General features: G+C 34.8%; 1 protein-coding gene across 1 annotated transcript in view; it reads left to right on the top strand.

Annotated features, from left to right (window-relative positions):
• Positions 1 to 19,656, top strand: part of RFX6 (regulatory factor X6) — a 55,415-nt gene that overhangs the window by 32,195 nt on the left and 3,564 nt on the right. The window contains exons 7-17 of the mRNA XM_060030562.1: positions 3,600 to 3,707; positions 7,207 to 7,284; positions 7,407 to 7,520; positions 9,704 to 9,753; positions 12,104 to 12,263; positions 13,206 to 13,350; positions 14,330 to 14,439; positions 15,394 to 15,511; positions 16,973 to 17,095; positions 17,761 to 17,967; positions 19,077 to 19,589. Of these exons, the coding sequence (XP_059886545.1) occupies positions 3,600 to 3,707; positions 7,207 to 7,284; positions 7,407 to 7,520; positions 9,704 to 9,753; positions 12,104 to 12,263; positions 13,206 to 13,350; positions 14,330 to 14,439; positions 15,394 to 15,511; positions 16,973 to 17,095; positions 17,761 to 17,967; positions 19,077 to 19,589 (1,726 nt within the window). The remainder of the gene's footprint in view (positions 1 to 3,599; positions 3,708 to 7,206; positions 7,285 to 7,406; positions 7,521 to 9,703; positions 9,754 to 12,103; positions 12,264 to 13,205; positions 13,351 to 14,329; positions 14,440 to 15,393; positions 15,512 to 16,972; positions 17,096 to 17,760; positions 17,968 to 19,076; positions 19,590 to 19,656) is intronic.

Raw genomic sequence — 19,656 nt, 5'->3', positions numbered from 1 at the left:
TAGTTTTTTAAAATAATGCATTAGTCTTTAAATTTTGTAGAAAACAAAATGTGGAGTTACAAACCAAAGTTACAATAATATTAGCTTTTATACTAATAATTGTTTTTAAAAAATGTTTCTTAGATAATGTAGAAAACAGAAAGTAGACTTACAACTGTTGTTACAATAATACTAGTTTTATAATTGCCCATGTATTTTCCTTTACTGAGATCTTTATTTTTTTGTATGACTTCAAGCTACTGTCTAGTGTCCTTTCATTTTAACCCATAGGACTCCCTTCAGCATTTCCTGTAGAACAAGTCTAGTAGTAACAAACTCACTCAGCTTTTATTTATCTGCAAATGTCTTGATTCCTCCTTCACTTCTGAAAAACAGTTTTGTCAAGTATAGGATTTTTGGTTGACAATTTATTTCTCGTAGCAGTTGGAATATGTCATTCTGGAATTCAAAGTTTCTGCTGAGAAATCCACTGATAATCTTATTGAGTATCCCTTGTAGGTGATGAGTTACTTCTTTTGCTTCTTTCAAGATTCTCTCTTTGTCTTTGTCTTTTGAAAATTTGATTATAATGTGTCTTGCTGTACATCTTTTTGAGTTCATCCTAACTGGACCTTATTAAGCTTCTTGGATGTTTATATTCATGTTTTTCATCAAACTTGGGATGTTTTGAGCCATTATTTTTTCAAATAATCTCTCTGCTCCCCCTCCTTTTCCTCTGGGATTCCCACAATGTGTATGTTGGTCTGCTTGTTAATCTCCCATGGGTCCCTTAGATTCGGTTTACTTTTCTTACATTTTTTTCTTTCTGTTTCTCAGATTCAATAATTTCCATTATCCTTTTTTTTAAAATTCTCTGATTCTTTCTTCTGCCTACTCAAATATACCTTTGAATCCCTCTGATAAATTTTTAATTTAAGTTATTGTACTTTTCAGCTCTAGAATTTCTTTTTAGATTTTCTATCCCTTTACTGATATTTCAACTTTATTTTAATATTTGTTATTATTTTATACAGTATCTTTTCATTGTATGTTCTTAATATTTGTTTCTTGATTTTAGAAATTCAGTTGACTTTTTCATTGATTTTGTATTCAGCAACGTTGCTGAAAATCTCTCTTGTTAACTGTAACAATTTTTGTGCAGTTTGCTTTAGTTTTCAATGTAATTAACCAAGTCAGTTGCAAATAATGCTAGTTTTGTTTCTTTCTTTTCAATATTTAATCTTTCATCACTTTCTCTGGTCTTACTGCTCAGGCTATAACTCATACAATGTTGAATAAAAGATAGGACAGTAGGGAACTTTATCTTATTCGTGTTTTTTAAGAGAATGTTTATAGTATTTTACCATTGAGGATGATATTTGCTGTGGGTTTTTAATAAATATTTATTGAATGATTAAAGAGTTTTCCTCTGTTTCTAGCATGGAGGAGGGGAGAGAGAAAGAGAGAGGGGGGAGAGGGAGAAAAAGTAGTGAATGGTAGATGGATTTTAAACAAATGCTTTTTCTGCATCCATTGAGATGGTTATGTAATATATATAATTCTCATTTTTTTTCTGTTAATGTGATCAATTTAAACCTAAGGTGGCTATGATCACTCTTATAGATTGCTGGATTTGGTTTGCTAATATTTTGTCTGGTACTGTTTCAAGTATGATATTAAGCAAGATTGGCCTATAATTTTTCTTTCCTTTTCTGTCCTTGTCCAATTCTGGCATAAAAGTTTTTAAATGAATTGGGAAGTGGTTCTTCTTTTTCACTGTATGGAAAAAATCTTTTCTGTTTGAAATGATTTGTTTCCTGAATGTTTGAGAAAATTCATCTGTTAAATCTCCTGGGCCAGTTTTTTCCTTTGTAGAAAGATTTTTGATTACTAATTATATTTGTTTCATGGAAATGAGACTATTCTCATATTCCTAACTTTAATACACCATGTACATTATGTATTGTCATTTTTGGTTTCTATTTCTTTGTCTCTCTTTTCTAATCTCACCAAATTATGCTAAATTAAACATGATATTCCACCCAAGAGAAAAGGTATAAGAAAAAGATGTAAACTTTCCTAAAGTTAGAATTTAGGTGCATTTTTTTAATGTTTATCAAATGTTATTTTCATATTTTGCCATATCACTTCCTTCCAGATTAAATTCTTTATTTTCTTGCATTTTATTATTTTTCCCTATTCATTGACAGTACCATTCTTTGTCAGTACAATGATAATTGATGCTCATAAATGACAATCCAAAGCAATTAAAAATCTTTGAAGCATATCTTGAATTAAGACTGATTTAATTTGTATCAACCATGCTATTATCTCAGTTTATGATATTTATGTAGTAGTTCTTTATTAATTTCTTTAAAATTATTTAATCAGAATAATCTTTTTCTATCCATACTTGAAAATAAAGATTAACAAGGCAAAAACTAAAACCTAACCTGAAAGTAATGAAATTCTACTGCACTTTTAGTATAAAATTTGTGTGAAAGTATATATCAAATCAGTCAATAAGAAATTGGTGTTTAAGGACCCAAAAGTCCCCCCAACTTCTTTCTGATTTATCATGATAATTCCGTAAGAGTCTACAAATGTTGGGAATGATAAGACAGGGTAGGGACCCAATCTACCTATGTAAGTAATAAAGCTTTTGCCTAGTAAACATCTTCAGTATGACAAAGACACACAAAGAAACACAAAAACTCGAGAAGCAAATGTAGGAAAACTATGAGAAAGAATGAAATTTGGTCCTTGCCAGGAACACTTTACTTCCTTTACCATAGTCACAATTTTATTCTTTGCCAAACTTTTTACTAGAATCCAATTTGTTAAAGTTTTGTTTGTGGAGAAGGAACAATCAGTTGTGACCTGGGAGACTGATTCGCTAAGGCTCTGGTTCCGTCATGAATATGCGTTCTCTTTCTGTGTGTGTTTCTTGTAGGTACATTAGCACTGCAGTATTATATGTTACTTATTTGTCATTTTTTCTAATTTTCTGAAAACTGCCAGAGGTATGCTTTCCCCAGAGGATTCAAAAGAAGAACAAATATCTGAATTTGGCAGGGGGAAGAAGATTGAGATGGGAAAATCCAGAGTACTAGTTTGGGACTCCAATTACAATTTTACCATTAACTATCTCTGAGGTTGGATAAATTAATTAACTTATTATCATCTCATTTATTTAATCCATAAATGATTTGGTAATCCATAAGTAAATTTGGCAATTTCTGATCCTTTCATATTAAAATAATTTCAGTAGTCTAAAAATAGATCTTTCAAAACTTATGTCACTAACAAATGTAAACTTGTGAACTAAAATTAAATTTCTAAAAGTTGTGAAAAATGGCAAGTGTCTAAAACTAAAATCCAAAGTATAAGAAAAATATCCAGACTGTGAAACTATTTATGATTTGGCAACAGTAATTCTGCTGAAATGTCTAGTTTATTCAGTTATTTGATCTAATAAACAGTTACCCAAATCTCCTAACTTGTCATGGTTTGCAGGATGAAAAAGAATGAAATTTTGTAAGGTTCTATTTTGTTAGAATTGTATTTTGGAGTCAAACAATTGATAATGATTTATTTCTTTTCATTTTTCTAAATTATAGGGTGGCTTCACTCGTAAATATTCGCTTAGCTCAAAAACTGGAACACTTCTTCCAGAATTCCCCAGTGCTCAACACCTTGTGTACCAAGGATGCATTTCTAAGGACAAGGTATCAATTAAAGATACTTCTCTATTGATTTTCTGATATGTTGGTTCCATATCTCAATTTATGGGGAATCTCATGGCACTCGCAGGAAATAGAAATCTACATAATCAAACATAATAGACTGATTTATAGGAGGGACAAACATTTACTAACATCGATTAAAGACTTTCCAATTAATTATTTACCATCCCCATGATAGTACATAATCAGAAGGTGGTAAAATAAACCTGTAAAGACTAAAGATTATTTTTATTTAAAACTCAGTATCAAGGAAGAAAATACTAGAATGTGTCTATCACATGCAATTTCTTTAATTATAAGCGTTATCTTTTCTATATTTTCTAGTTCTATTTAATTTCAGTGACTGGTCATCAAGCACTTCTTAGGACAGAATTTGTTCCTAGCACTGAGGGGGAAATGCCTAGATGAATGCAAGGACCCCACTCGAAGATTCCAAAGATTCCTCTCCATTGTAAAACTGTGCTCTGTTGCAAAATTTGTTGAAAATTAAGGTAGAAACAGTTTCATAAAATTCAGTTTATAAATAAACTTTCAGTGCTTACGTAGTAAAGTCTAAAGCTAAATCCTCCTCTATTTCTGAACTTCTAGAGTCATTTGCTGGCTATCTGCTGACTAATAGTAGGATCCATTATTAAATCAGGGCATAAAATTTCTACATTCTTCTTTCCATTAACGTTCATTTTTTATTAGCATTTGAGGAAAACATCTTTCATAGTAAGTTTAAGTCAGTTCATATTTTGAGGTGCAAAGATAGAGGAATATGATTAACAATGTCCACCTGTATTACTTTAGTAATGGGCTTTTGTAGAAACTAGAAATAAAAATGACACATTGATAAAAAGGTCTATTGATAGATAAGTAGAGATGCACAGCAACTTCCAGTGTTCATTCTAATGACAGACTTACTCTCCCAGTTAAGAACAGGCAAAATATAGAAGATAATTCTCAGATGCTGATTCAAGTCTCCTGGAGTATGTCCACTTCCTACTATTCTCCTCTCCCATCACATTCCTCAAGGTTATCACATCGTTTTTTTAACCATATAGAAATAATGTGTGATATTATGACTTCAGATTTGAGACACCTCCAGTAGGTGTTAACATGTGGCAATTTGTGGGGGAACTTGTGGAAGTCTGTGGGACCTCGGGGAACACAGTTCTTTGGGGAAGGGTATTGTTGGCTCACCTTTGTGGAGAGGATAGCTTACGTACAAACATATCAAGAAGATGTTTACTGTGTAAATATACCAGGTGAGGAGGGTAGATGGAGACAGTAACAAAGAAAAAAAGAGAAGTGAAGAATACGTTCCAATAGTTTATTTCAGCTTCTCTGCTAGCTTCCAAGGACTTCCTTACCTGCCAACTTGAAAACTGGTCTGTAGGTCATTTCTCATTCAGTATTCAAGACACTTAAATAACCCCTGGTTTCTAAATTCATTCCCAGTCGTCCCCATCATGAGCTCCAGGGACTAATACTCTTTGTCCCTTGAGGACATCTGGGCCCTGCCTTTTACCTTCTTAGCCAGTAGCCAGGTTCCCCAGGTAAGTTGTCAGTTTAGAAGGATGGGTGGGGCTGAAGCTAAGCACTTTAAGCACCTACTTTCTTGAGGCAGGAAGGATGGAGACTTCCTAGGGATAAGCTGACCCCAGTGCGGGGTGCTGGCTGAAGGTGAGAGGCCTGCTTTCTGCCCCCATCACAGTGTCACTGAGGGCAGCTGCCACCCTTCCCCCACTTGCTCACTGACCTTACTAGAGCTAAGCCTTGCCTCTGCTCCTACTCTCTGTAATGTGGTGTCTATTCTCAGAAAATTGAGCAAAAGTATGTTTATAAAGACTGCAAAGTATGCTACAGTGAAAATTTATTGTCCTAAGACTATGTAAATATTAAATAAAATATCAGTTATAAGATTTAAATTTTTTGATGATTTGTGTATAGGAGAAAAAATTTTGACACAAATAAATGGAAATACTTGTGAAGATAAAAGTTTACTTGTACTTTAGTAGGTTTCAGGGATCAAAGGGTTAATTTTGGACAAGAATTATGAATTCCTTTCTATCTTTCATGCTGTCCTTATCCTCATTTTAGAAATATGTCTTGGCAACCTATCTAAAAATATAAAATCGTTGCTTAAAGTAAAGAGCATGTCTCATTTGCATCAGTGGTGACATGTCCTGCCAGAGGTGTGTAGTCGGCATACCTCCTTGGAAGTAGATTGGTAATCTGCATGTCATCGTTATACAGCTTTGCGCTAAACCACAAAGATATGTGCTGTCGCTGGGCTGCAGGGACAAAGGTTGGAGAGCAAAGAGTAGGGCAGGACACCCCCATCATCATGACCACCCTAGATACTATGAAGGTAAAAATAGCTAACAACTGTAAGTTTCTTAACATGAATTATGGATTACTCCAACCACTTTCATGTGTTAATTTATTTAGTCCTCATAACAACCTGACTAGATATTTACTGTTATTATGATCTCCATTTTATAGATGAAGAAATTAAACACATAAATGTCAAGTAGTTTGCCCAGTATCACGTAGCAGATTAGAGCTAGCATTCAAATCCAGGTATCCTGCAGGAAAAGCTCACACCTCTAACCTCTAAGCCTGTTCCTGTTCACATAGAACACACAACCTGTAACAGGTAGGAATATTTCTAGCTTATGAAATAAAGATGTTTTGAATATGAATATTATTAGTTTGCCAGAATATTATCAAGTTCGAATCCATCGCATATTTTAAAATATGTTTAAAACTTCCTATCTCTGCAATACAAACATCAGTGTAACATGGAAATAAAGAATTTTCATAACAGACATTTAATGTTCAAATCTTTTTTTGGTCAGCAAGTCATTTGATATTATTACTAATTTTAGGTAAAGTGGTAAAGTCTTATACTTCATACCAGGAAAATTGTTCCATGTGCGTCATATCTCATTTAATCTTCTTTAACACCTTATGAGTGATATGTTATTACTACCTTACTTGAAGATATAAAGCTTGGGGTCAGAGACAAAGCAACCCGTGCAAAACAGTGCAGTGGAGCTGATGCTCAGTGTTAGCTGACTCCACAGGAAACCACTGCACCACACTACCCAAGCACCTACTTAATAAAACTGTGTGAAGATTTGATGTATTTTACCATTTTACATTTATTTCTCCAATCAAAGGTAATTTTTTTATTAAGCAGAAAACTACAATGTTGCTTTGGCCCATAGTTTCCTGAACATCAGCTTTTTCATCATTCTTATCACACTGTCCTGCAGTTGTCCATTTGCTTGCCTTTCTCCCTTCACAAGGCAGTAGGCTCCTTAAAATAAGAATTGTGCCTTTATTTTTGGTTCCTCGGATTGTGCACAATGCTTGGTACATAGCATGAACTTTAAAAATGTGTTTGAATATATGAACAAATGAATGCATGAACAAAATGAAGGCAGCACTGAAAGGGTGCTTTTGTTAAGATTTTTCTTCCTTGAAATAGGTTGATACCCTAATAATGATGTACAAAACTCACTGCCAGTGCATCCTGGACAATGCAATAAATGGAAACTTTGAGGAGGTAAGAGTGACAAAGAATGCTTTGCTGACTATATTATGTAAACGTTCTTGTCCTGTTCTTCATATGAGTTCATGTTAAGGAAAATGTTAATATTAATGTACATACGCTTTGCTCTCAACTAGATCCAGCATTTCTTATTACACTTTTGGCAAGGAATGCCTGATCATCTTCTTCCCCTGCTTGAAAACCCTGTTATCATTGACATTTTCTGTGTTTGTGACTCAATTCTTTATAAGGTAAGCTCCTTAGGATGTCAAACATGAACCATATATTTCTTTAAAAAACATTCCATCTAAATTTTTGCCATATATTTTCAATAAATTTGTTATTCCTGGCTGGAGATACACTATTAATTATTTTTCTGATGAGAAAGCAAGCAGTTTAATAGTATATGTTTAATAGTGAATGTATTTTAATATAAATTTTCATTAAGTAAAACAAAATCAGTTTCTGTTTACAGCTAAGAATGATTCTAAATGTGACATACTTCCATAAAAACTTAGTTAATTTTTATTAACTGTTTAAGGTGTTTTCAGAGTAAATAACTTAATGGCTTTTTCACAGTATCAGTGTTTTGGGGAAAGCAGAATTAAGCACTCTTATGGGACTAATAACTTGAAAAATTTGGAAATCTCTAGCGTTAAGGCATTAATGACCAATTCTGTTCTTAAGCCAAATAAGAGTCCCCAAGCGTCTACAGAAGGATCACGAGGATATCGTAAACAGATAGGAGCTGGTTGGCCATCTAGCCCGCCATTCAGCGGGGAAGAGGGTGAAGCTAATTCCCCCAACAGTCTGTTCCCTAGTTAGAGCAGACACAGGTCCAAGCTGAGGAAGCAAACTGTACTGCATTCTGGGTATTTTAAAGTGAGTTTGTCTACATTAACCTCCTAAATTGTCAGAAGGAAAAACAAAAGCTTTCCTTTAAGAACATAATTTGAGTAAGCAAGAAAACCCAAGCTGGAATCCTGTTAAGTATTTAGGAAGTAAAATCCTTCTAAGTTAGTTGCTGCTGTTTCGTTCTCAACTTGGCAGAGAAGTGAAGCAGAAGCTAGATAAACTCAGTCCAGAAGCAACTTTGCACATCAAGAACTGTAGGTGGGCTTGAACCAGGATGAGGGAGCCCATATTTTCATCCTCTGTTCTGTTCTTCCTCATCGCAGTATAAGAAAATAGAGTCTCTACCTTTAGTTCAAGCTAAAGCTGAAGAAGGACAAAGGAGAGCAAGGATCGTCTCATTTTTCTGGGTCAAATAAGAATATCATCATTTAGAGAGAAAGGGTTTAGTTTGCACTAACAGATTGTCTGAAGTGTTTAAGACATGAGGAAGTAACCAGAAAGGGGAAAGAAGGTGGTTCTAAGAGTAGGTATAAGAAAAGACCTGGACTCGTGCACACACACTTACCAGCATCAAGGTAAAGCTGTTTTGGGCTGTCATTCAACACCTCCAAGAAATATTCTTAAAGCATAACTTCCCCCCCACCACAAATGGTCTATTTCTTTGAGTCCAACACAAAAGTCCAGAGTTTAAGTACCGTTACGTGCACAAAGTTTTTCCTCCTCCTGGTGGACCCAGGGAGGCACAGTGAGCACTGTAAATAGAGCAGTGTAATATGAACTTCTGTAAGATCTTCATCCCATCCCTAGAAAGTGGTCAGCTTTTAGTCCATAGACCTGTACATGATTGCCAAGGCCAGTTCATTGGTAACTAGCATACTGGGCATATACAATACTGTCTCTTGTTTTAGTGTTTCATATACACGGACTACATGTGCATTTTGCTGGTAAGCTGCACAAGCCTTTGTAGATGAGTATCTACTCACGTTTTGAAATATCTTTGAAATATCCAAGGGGACCTCTTGGTCCTCTTCTCCAGGCTGGTGCACTCAGTTTATGAGCCAGCCTAGGGGATCTGTACTGTTCATATCCTATCTTGTTCCCCATCTCCTTTATTTATCATAGTTTTTCCTGAGCTGGGATCAGTCAGCACTAATTTTTTCTTTTTTTCTTTTTACGAGTTCTCATCAAGGTCCTACTCACCATATCACCCACATTTAAGGTTCAGTCTAGTAGCCCTTTATTTTCAGTGTTCTTTATGTTCCAATAATTAGCTCTCTGTACCCGGTACATTCGTGTCACCTGCTTAACTAGCACTGCAGTGCTTCTATATACCCCCACTCCCCTTGCCTTTTACACACACACACACACAAACACACACACACACACACACACACACACACAAACACACATACACAGCTTACACATATACATGCATTTTAGAGATAAAAGTATAACTTTCAGAAATGAGTTAACATATTATTCTCTAGAAAGCTAGGAATAAAAAGTAATTGACAAAGAGTAAATGTGTTTCTATAGAAATACTAAGGATTTATGTTAACTCTCTTTTGCTGTGATTAAGGTTCTAACAGATGTACTCATTCCTGCAACAATGCAAGAAATGCCTGAAAGGTAGGTTCAGTCAATAAAATATGATAGTTGCTTGTATAGGGTTTAACCTTATACATTATAGTAAAGCAAAACATTAAGTAGAAATTCATTCATTTACCAATATTATTTTCCTATTCCTGCCCCTTTGTATGAGCTATAAGAGATGTGCCTCAATTTTTATATTCAAACCTCAATGAACAAAATTGATGGAACAATCCTGAAATCCCTTTAATTTGAGAGCTGCTCACGTGAGAAATAAATATTTAAGTGTAGTTGACCTTTAGGTTACTGAGGAAGCTCTTCAATGGAAACTGGCTAGAGGGAGATGAATGGGGATAATTGATGGAAAATAATCACAATAATAAAACTATAAGGAAAATTATTTTATATTTATTATAACTTTGATCTTAATTGCCAAAATTAGAAAGTAGCATAATGGAATTACCACCTTCTTTTAACAAAGGAATAAGATCTCAAATTGAAATGATGCCTGAAGATTTTTCACAAAGTCTTTTCCTATTGTTCTGATGTGAGAACAATAGGAACTTGAAAAAAAAGCCAATTTTTAAAAAACGAATTCTAGTAAAGTAATGAAATTTATTTTAGTATTTTGGGGCACAAATACATATAGGGTGAGCATAGTTGGTTCTCAATAAATACATGATGATTGATAAAACAATCTCTATTTTTGATTTACCTTTTCCTCTAGACTGGTTTATTTACTTAAATAATAATTGATATTGGCCTGGTCAATAGTTTCTTTTAATTATTAATACGTTGTCTTTAAACATCTATCCTGAGCTCTGAATTAGGTACACTTAACACTTCTGTGTCACAGCAAAATGGCTATGCTTACATAGTGACAGGCATTCAGCCGTGTAACTAATAGTAATAATAGCTGACTTTTATTAAACACAGTGTGGGATTTGAGACTTACGTAAGTTATTTCACTTAGCCTGAGAAGTACTATTTATCTCTTAGGTATGCAGGTAGTTCATATTCATTTAGAAAATGAAAAACACGCATAAATGCATTTAAAAAATCACTCATATAAAATAAAACTAAAAAAATCACTCATTGTCTTACCACATTTTTAATGTCTTAGGTTATTATTGTATCTCACAGACTTTTTTCTAGGCATATTAAAAATGGAATTATAGTACACATACTATTGCAGTATACTATGAAAATCTTTCCATATCAACAAATATAGATTAGCATTTTTTAAATGATTGATTGCATAGAAATCCAGCATCTGAAAAATACTATACTTTATTTAACCAATTCCTTATCATTGAACAATTAGATTATTTTAAAACAACTTGTCAGACTATTCTAAAGTAACTGTTATGATCCAAATTCACAAAGAGGAACCTGGGAGTACAAAGAAATTAATTTGCCCAGAGTCAGCTGATTTTTAAGGAGCAGAACCTAGATTTTAATTGAGGTCTGTTTAACTCCAAACTCTGCCTATTTTTTTCCTGTACTATGTCACTGTGCCCCAACATATGCCCCATCCTAAATATATTTAGATCTGTTTTGTTGAGCTATAATATGTAGATTGTTGATGGATTTATAAATTTTTGTATGTTTTCATAAGATATACACAACCAACCTTTGCAATTTTCTAAATGGGGTCCTCTAATTAGTATGTTTGTGGTAATTTGTTCTACAGTTATATTTGGATTATAAGAATATGTTACTAGAAACAAATATGAAATACCTGAAATGGCATTATGATCCCTATGCGTGTCTCTCAGTAGCCAAAATATGCAAAATCAAGTGCACACTTACCTTTTCCCAGAAATATTTTATAGAAAATGATTGAATTATGAATTAATATTAATAATAAAGTATGTCTTATTGATCACTTTCTGCCTGCCAAGTTTTAACCTGAACACTTTCCATGAATTATTTCATGTAATCCTCATAATAATCCTGTGACATGGATACTATTCTTTCTTTTTTTTTTATTTTTTTGATGTGGACCATTTTTAAAGTCTTTATTGAACTTGTTACAATATTGCTTCTGTTTTATGTTTTGGTTTTTTGGCCGCGAGGCATGTGGGATCTTAGCTCCCCGACCAGGGAATGAACCCGCAGCCCCTGCACTGGAAGGTGAAGTCTTAGCCACTGGACTGCCAGGGAATTCCCTGGATACCATTCTTATTCCTATTAACAGATGAGGAAATTGGACCTTCAGGAGACTGAGTATTTTGACCGAGATGATAAATGGCAGACCTAGGCTGACTTCAGTCATGTTCTTGGAATCAAAACATAATAATATACCTCCATTAAACTGCATTTACTTAATGCATTTTGAACTACTTAGCATTTAATAGAGTGTTTTGTTCTTTGGGGGTTTTTGTAGCTTATTAGCAGACATAAGAAATTTTGCTAAAAATTGGGAACAATGGGTTGTTTCATCCTTGGAAAATTTGCCAGAAGCTCTAACTGACAAGAAAATACCTATTGTGCGAAGATTTGTATCATCTCTGAAACGACAAACATCTTTCTTGCATCTTGCACAGGTACGTTGGTAAGCTGAGGGTATTTGAGTCACCAAATAAAACATGAATCATCTGATAGCAAAGATTGGGGAACTTTCAGAGATTGGAGACTAAGTAGACAGCAATTAAATGCAACATGAGATCCTAGAGTGAATGCTAGAGCAGAAAAAGGACATTAGTGGGAAAACTGATGAAATTCGGTAGTTTAGTTTAGTTAGTTTAGTTACTAATATTGTACCAGCGTTACTAGTATTGTACCTGATTTTGATAATATACAATGGTTATGTAAGATGATGACATTAGGAGAAGCTGGATACAGTATGTGAAAATACTCTGCACTACTTTTGCAACTTTTTTGTAAATTTTAAATTATTTCAAAATAGAAAGTAAAAAAAGAAAAAAAAACTTTTGAATGAAACGTAAAATGTAAAACTCTTATTTGCCAGATGAATTCAATTAATAAATGAATCCAATTAATAAAATTAATAGGTTATGGGGAATGAGCCCGTGTGATGTTGTGAAACCCACAACACATTTTAAACTACCTCTAATTTAGTTCTCTTAAATAGGGAGAAAAAAGTAGTTCTTAAATTAGAGTTACATGTTTGTATATTGTTAAAATATACTTGCCCTCTCCTCAAATGATCCTTTGCTTTATGAAGGTTTCTAGCCCCCTGAATTTTGAAAGACTAGCTTGGGATAGTTCCAGATAAGAAATTTAACGTTGTGAAATTCTTATTTTATGACCATGGGTGAAAAGAATTATTTTCTTATTCCGAAAATAGTTTTCAAACCTTTAACAGAGATGATCATGAATCTCAGCTACTGCTTTTAGTTTTAAAATAAAAAAAGAGTTATTTATGATACTTTTCTCTCAAGGAACTATTTCTCTAGAAGCTAAAATTTTCTTTTGATGGAGGATCAGTGATATAATTTACTGTCTTTTTTACTTTCTTTATGGAGATTGCCAGACCAGCTCTCTTTGACCAGCATGTCGTGAATTCTATGGTATCTGACATTGAAAAGGTTGACTTGAATAGTATTGGATCTCAGGCCCTTCTCACCATTTCGGGCAGCACAGACACTGAATCTGATATCTACACTGAATGTAAGTTTTCTCTTTTTGTTTAGGGCAGGTCATCTATAATTTCATTGCCTAGAAATAATCCATATAGAAAAAACCTGGGAATAATCAAAACAGTTTTGAGTTTTGTGAGTTTTCTTCCATTTTTATATTACAAGCATACGCATTTCCATGCGTTTTGTACTCTTGGCATCATATGGTGTGTAATGCATACCAAAATGATATCTCAATGCAATACTGTTTTTCAAAGCTGAAATGCCCTGCTTAGGTTTGGACAATCTGACAGAATTTACCAAGCCAGTACGTGTGACCGGTTCCATTTCCCAGGGATAACGACCCACTGTTTCTCCCATCATTTCTCTCTGAAAACACCAAAAAATGCAGCCTCCTATAGGCTACAGCACACTGCTCTCTGGGGACAGTCTAACCTCAGTCCTGCTTTCTGTTTCTTAACATAAAATTATATTACCCTTTGGGATTCAGTAAACCTCAAACTCTTTAATAAAATGATAGTCCTTAACTGCCCCTTTAACTTTTACCTGATAAAAGATTATTTATTTAAGTGGCTCAATTCTGCAGGGCAGAATTTAATTTTTGCTAAAGATAAAGGATATTTCAGAAAGCAGGAAATCAACAAGTCTAGCTTAGTTCAGTCATTAGGTTTCAACTAACCTGTTGCATTTAATGAAAACATTGCATTCAAAATGAATAATCATCTCTACTGACAACAATTCTTCCCTAGTATATAGTATATAAACCTGCATTTCAATATATACCAAAACATAGACACTTATGATTAAAATTTTGAAGAGTAAAGAACTAAGGAATTTTTGTTAGTTTCCAGGATATGAAAATAACTTCTTTAACACATTTAATTTAATCTACCTGTCTTGCCCTTTTATTCTATAAAATTATTAATGATTTCTACTTTTAGGTTTCCTCTTGGGTTCAAAGTAGTGTGCAATATTCTTCTTCTTTTTTTTTTTTCCTTTTTACATGGTAGATGACTCTATCACAGTGTTCCAAGAACTGAAAGATCTCCTTAAGAAGAATGCCACTGTGGAGGCTTTTATTGAATGGTTGGATACTGTGGTAGAGCAGAGAGTTATTAAGGTATTTTTCAATGACATATTCAGAAAATAAAATTTTGTTAATAGTAAATGCTAAACTGGCTGTAATTTCTTGAATGGTGGGGGATGGTGATAGGCTGTGTGTAATAATACTTTGAAAAGCTTTTGAAACCCTAGGAATAAGGGAAGTCAAATATCAGGATTAGAAATATGGCAGATTTGAGAGCACTGGGCACAGTTGCAATTCTATTTGTCATTTTTTGACAGACTACAAGACACTATTCCTTCCCTATCAGTCAATAAGGTTACAGCTGTGTAACATCAGTAGTGAAAGATAAACTTAGAAACTGGAAAGAGCTGGCCCTTTTCTTAAAAAGCACGTTTTCACAAAAGCTGACAGAAGATATGGTTTTAAGTATTTACATTTTTTAATTCCAGGAGCTCAGTATTTTGTGTTTTCATGTGGTTTCTTCAACTCTTTCAGTTAACCTTCAAGTCATCCATCATGAAACAAGGCCATAAGAACAAATATATCCATCACCAGTTGGTGTTAGCCATTCCATATCAAGGAAACTAGTTATAGTGTAGGGACTTTTTTTCTCCTGGAAGGAAAACAGATGATCATTCAGGACCAGAGAAGTCAGAGTTAATCATTCACAGAAATATATAACCCTTCCTTCATACTTCGCCTTCTGCTTTTTTTAAAGCTCTGTCAAAGGAAAATTAAGAGAGAAAATATTTTGTAAATTATTTCATTTCGTTGTCCAATTTATTAGGTAACAAAACCATATAGAATAAAGACCTATTAACCTGAAAAATGATGGCAAAGCCATATGAAAATTAAAATCCCTAGACACATCATTTTATTTGATAAAATAAATGGCATGCCCTGTCAACCTGTCCGTTTGTCAGTTTTTCTACCTCTTGATCTTACATAGGAAGCATGTAATAATGAAATGACAGATTCTATAGTTTCATTTTGTTCCTTTACTTTTAGACCAGCAAACAAAATGGAAGATCATTAAAGAAGAGGGCTCAAGACTTTCTGCTAAAGTGGAGCTTTTTTGGTGCTCGAGTAATGCATAATCTCACCTTGAACAATGCATCTAGCTTTGGTATCTTATGTGCTTTATAAAACTCTTCTTAGATGAATTATATCTTTCATGCCTCAGTCACATTTCCTATCAGTTTTTAAGCATGTGGCACTGTCATTTCTCAAATTGGACTCTTGAGCCCGTGGAGAATGGTCGGTTTTAGCCTGGGTTTTGTAGTCAGACCACTTACAGAGTTAAATCCTAACACTGCTTCTCTTCGGCTTGGCTTAACCCGAGTTAGGCTGCTCATTGTAGAAATGGGAGACTATTTCTTTCATTGGGTTATAGAGGCACTTGAGTGACGTGATATATATAAAAATACATTGCCAGGACCTGGAAAACACAATAAATAGCAGCTATGACCATGACACTCCATCGGTGCTTCGATAAATTTTCTCTGTTAAACAAGCAAATAAACAATAATTAATACGTTATTTTCCAAAACTGCTATTCATTGAAATATGGCAAATGTTTGCATCTTTTCCAGGAACCTACCCTCATAGTTGTATTCCAAGAATCCAAGACCAGCTTAGAAGACATGCTGTCATATGTTTTTGAACCATCTATCCTGATCTATACAACTTATGAAACAATTGAGTCATTAGCTTTTTCAAAAATCGAATACCTTCTTTTTCCTAAAATTTCTGAGATTCTTAGTTTGTAGTTATAACGCTATCTCCTGGACAGTACCTCCACATTTAGTAGTTGCATTTTGAGAAATCCTCGCATTATAAAATAGGTTACAGTTAACTAAATTGGTTTATTTAATTTTTAACAGAATTAGATAAAATCAGTGAACTTGTATTGAGGGATGAACAAAATATATTGTCTATGATTTGAAATATGTTGCTTATATTTAAGGTTTCTTGAATTATACAATATTTAAACCTGACCTTATTATGAAAAAAGACTTTTGTTGGAAAATCTGTTGAACAGTTAAAAGCAGTTTGAGGTTTTCCAGGACATCTTCCACATGAAAATTACTTTTCTCCTTTTTTTTCAAATGAAAGAGCATTTTGTTTCAGGCTAGAAAGACATCTTCTTACTTGATACTTTTTTCAGACCATGTTGGCTATTGTCTAATTATTCAGTACAAAGTAAACAGAAATAGAGCAGAGTAGAGCTCATTCTCCCCAGGTTAAAGCTTATCACACTCCAATGTGTGCCCTCTTAAAGCATAAAGCATGTCTCACTTTCATCCGAATTTTCCTTTGATGTAATTAGTGGTCAAAGAGCTGGCAGGACAGTACACACAGTGAGCTGGGCAGGCGGTACACAAAAAGATTAGAGACCCAAGTTAAGCATGTTGGTCTTAGCAGGTCATTTAAAGTCCAACAAGTATTTGTTTATTTCAGTTGCTCCTTGTAAAGTGTTTCGAGATGGTCACAAAGATAACTTGACTTCTCTCTTTCTCTTTCCTTCTCTTTCTCTCCCTCATTTCATCTCACAATGCCCTCTCCCCATTCCCTATCCATAAACAAGGTTCTTTCCATTTGATCCGAATGCTTCTTGATGAATACATTCTGCTGGCCATGGAGACCCAGTTTAATAATGACAAAGAGCAGGAGTTACAGAATTTACTGGACAAGTATATGAAGAATTCAGGTGATTTAAAATGTATATCTTGTTTTGCATATGTCTTTGTTGAAACCTAAGTTCAAGAATTTGTAAGCACACTTGTTAAATGGATTTATAACAGTCTCAGATTTTACCCCCAAAATGTCACTACTAACACAGGTTACTAACACTAAGAGAGCCCTATTTTTTCTTTCCTCCATTGGTATATAGAGTAGTCAAGGTACTTTACTGGAAACCCTGAAGAATACAAATCAATATTCTTAACTTCTGAGAACTCAGATAATATTGGACAAGTGACAATAATACAAAAATAACTAGAATTTAAGACAGCACATGTGGTATACCACCTTATAAATGGCGTAGAGATGAGTTCTATAGGAATTTAAAGAAGGAGGGACACAATATATTTGGGATGTGATGACTTGCATTTTGAAGGCTGTTCACTACAGAGTGGATTATTTAGTGCCCTGAAGAACACACCTACATCCACAAATATACAATTAACAAAAACCAGCACCACTGCCAACACCAAAGATCTGCCAGTCTTATTTCCCATGGAAAACACTTCTCAGGAATTTCCAGATTTATGACACAACCCTAGAACATTTTCAGTTTTTTTTTTTTTAACTTGGGCTTATCCACTAAGAATATGGCAATGATATTAGCTTTCCTATTTAAAAAAATCTTTCCAGATGCAAGTAAAGCTGCCTTCACTGCTTCTCCGAGTTCATGCTTTCTGGCCAACCGTAATAAAGGGAGCACTGTTCCCAGCGATACCGTGAAGAATGAAAGCCATGTGGAAACAACCTATCTTCCTCTATCATCCAGTCAACCTGGAGGCTTAACCTCTGCTCTGCACCCATTCCCTGCTGGGAACACAGACAACATGCCGCTCACTGGTAGGCTATGAAACAACCAAGAAAACCTCATAGGCTTCAATATGTCTCACAGGAAACTATTCCTTTGTTTTCTTAAAGCTGGTAAACTCCAGGCATTTCAAGAATAAAAAGGCTTCTCTTCACTGACTTATAACAAAGCTTTATAATATTTTTGTGATTTTCAACATTTGTCATTCACATTTTTATCAATACCATTTTTAAGATAGGTATCACATTTTAACATACTCTCTTAGTTATCTCAGAGGTCCCAATAATTGGTTATTTTCATTTAGTGGAAGAAAAAAATGGATTAGGTGTTCACAAAATCATTAAAATGCTTTGAAAGTCAAAAAATATGAGCTTCTTGTTTATTTTTGGATTTCGAGGAGACTTTATTTCTCCTCCATTAAAAAGTAGATTCAGCTATTTTAGGATAACCATTACAATAATTTTCCTCTTTGGTGTAGGGTCCCATTTCTGTCAATCTGAATGTTTATGGCTTAAACCAGCTACTAGATAATACTTTAAGTCTGCTTATTGCCTTATGTCTTCTTTGAAATCCTTCTATATACCTTACTTCATTGGACACACAGAATTTTAAACCTGGAATGGGTAGTTTAGGGGCGTAATTCCACTAATGGAAAATTGGAGACCCAGGGATTTGGCGGCTTTCATAACTCATTGCTCATCAGTGGGGTTTGTATGAAGTTTTGAATTGACCGCTTTGAAGCCATGGTCATTTTGACATTATTGCCCTTTTCTTTACCCTAAACTTGAAACCATTTAGCCTTCAGCTTGTTTTTTAATTACAGAGAAATGTGAACAGCAGACCCCTTGCCCTTCCCAAGCTTGATCTCTAATCATCTTTATACCCACGGAAGGATGAAGCCATCCCAAGCTTTCCTCCATAGTCACTAACTCCGAAAGTTGCCACTGTTGTGAAATACACTGTTGTGATGCTGTTTTTTAAACCTAGAGTTTTATAGGTCCCTAGTCCCATTATTTTTGGAGGTTAGAAATGAACTAAGTTGGAAAAAAGGTATAGTAATAAATCATGCGTAATTTTGAAAGCTGTGAAGCCATCTATTTTTAATTTGCCGCTAGTGAATGCTCTGGTAACTTTTTTCCAGGTCCAATGGAGCTTTCCCAGAGCTCTGGTCATCTGATGACACCACCCATTTCTCCAGCCATGGCGAGCCGAGGAAGCGTCATTAATCAGGGGCCAATGGCAGGGAGACCCCCGAGTGTGGGCCCAGTGCTGTCAGCCCCAGCACACTGCTCAGCATACTCAGAGCCTGTTTATCCTACTCTCCCTCAAGCCAACCATGACTTTTATGGGACCAACTCTAACTATCAGACTGTGTTTAGGGCACAGCCTCACACCCCATCGGGACTCTATCCTCATCGCCCCGAGCACAGTCGATGCATGGTCTGGAGTGAACAGCAGCTTTCTAGAGACTTCTTCAGTGGCAGCTGTGCTGGGTCCCCATATAATTCTCGGCCATCTTCCAGCTATGGACCATCCCCACATGGCCAAGATTCACACAGTATGCAGTTTTTAAATACAGGAAGCTTCAATTTCCTGAGCAACACAGGAGCTGCCAGCTGCCAAGGAGCAACATTGCCTCCTAATTCACCTAATGGTATTGAAATTGTTTAAGAATTTTTCCTGGCTTTTGAGTTGGCAGTAAGGCAAAATCAGACATGGAG

This window comes from Delphinus delphis, chromosome 14 (assembly GCF_949987515.2).
Source record: "Delphinus delphis chromosome 14, mDelDel1.2, whole genome shotgun sequence".
Taxonomy (NCBI): domain Eukaryota; kingdom Metazoa; phylum Chordata; class Mammalia; order Artiodactyla; family Delphinidae; genus Delphinus; species Delphinus delphis.
The sequence above is the reverse complement of the archived record's forward strand: the minus strand, read 5'-3'. Positions and strand labels throughout refer to the sequence as shown.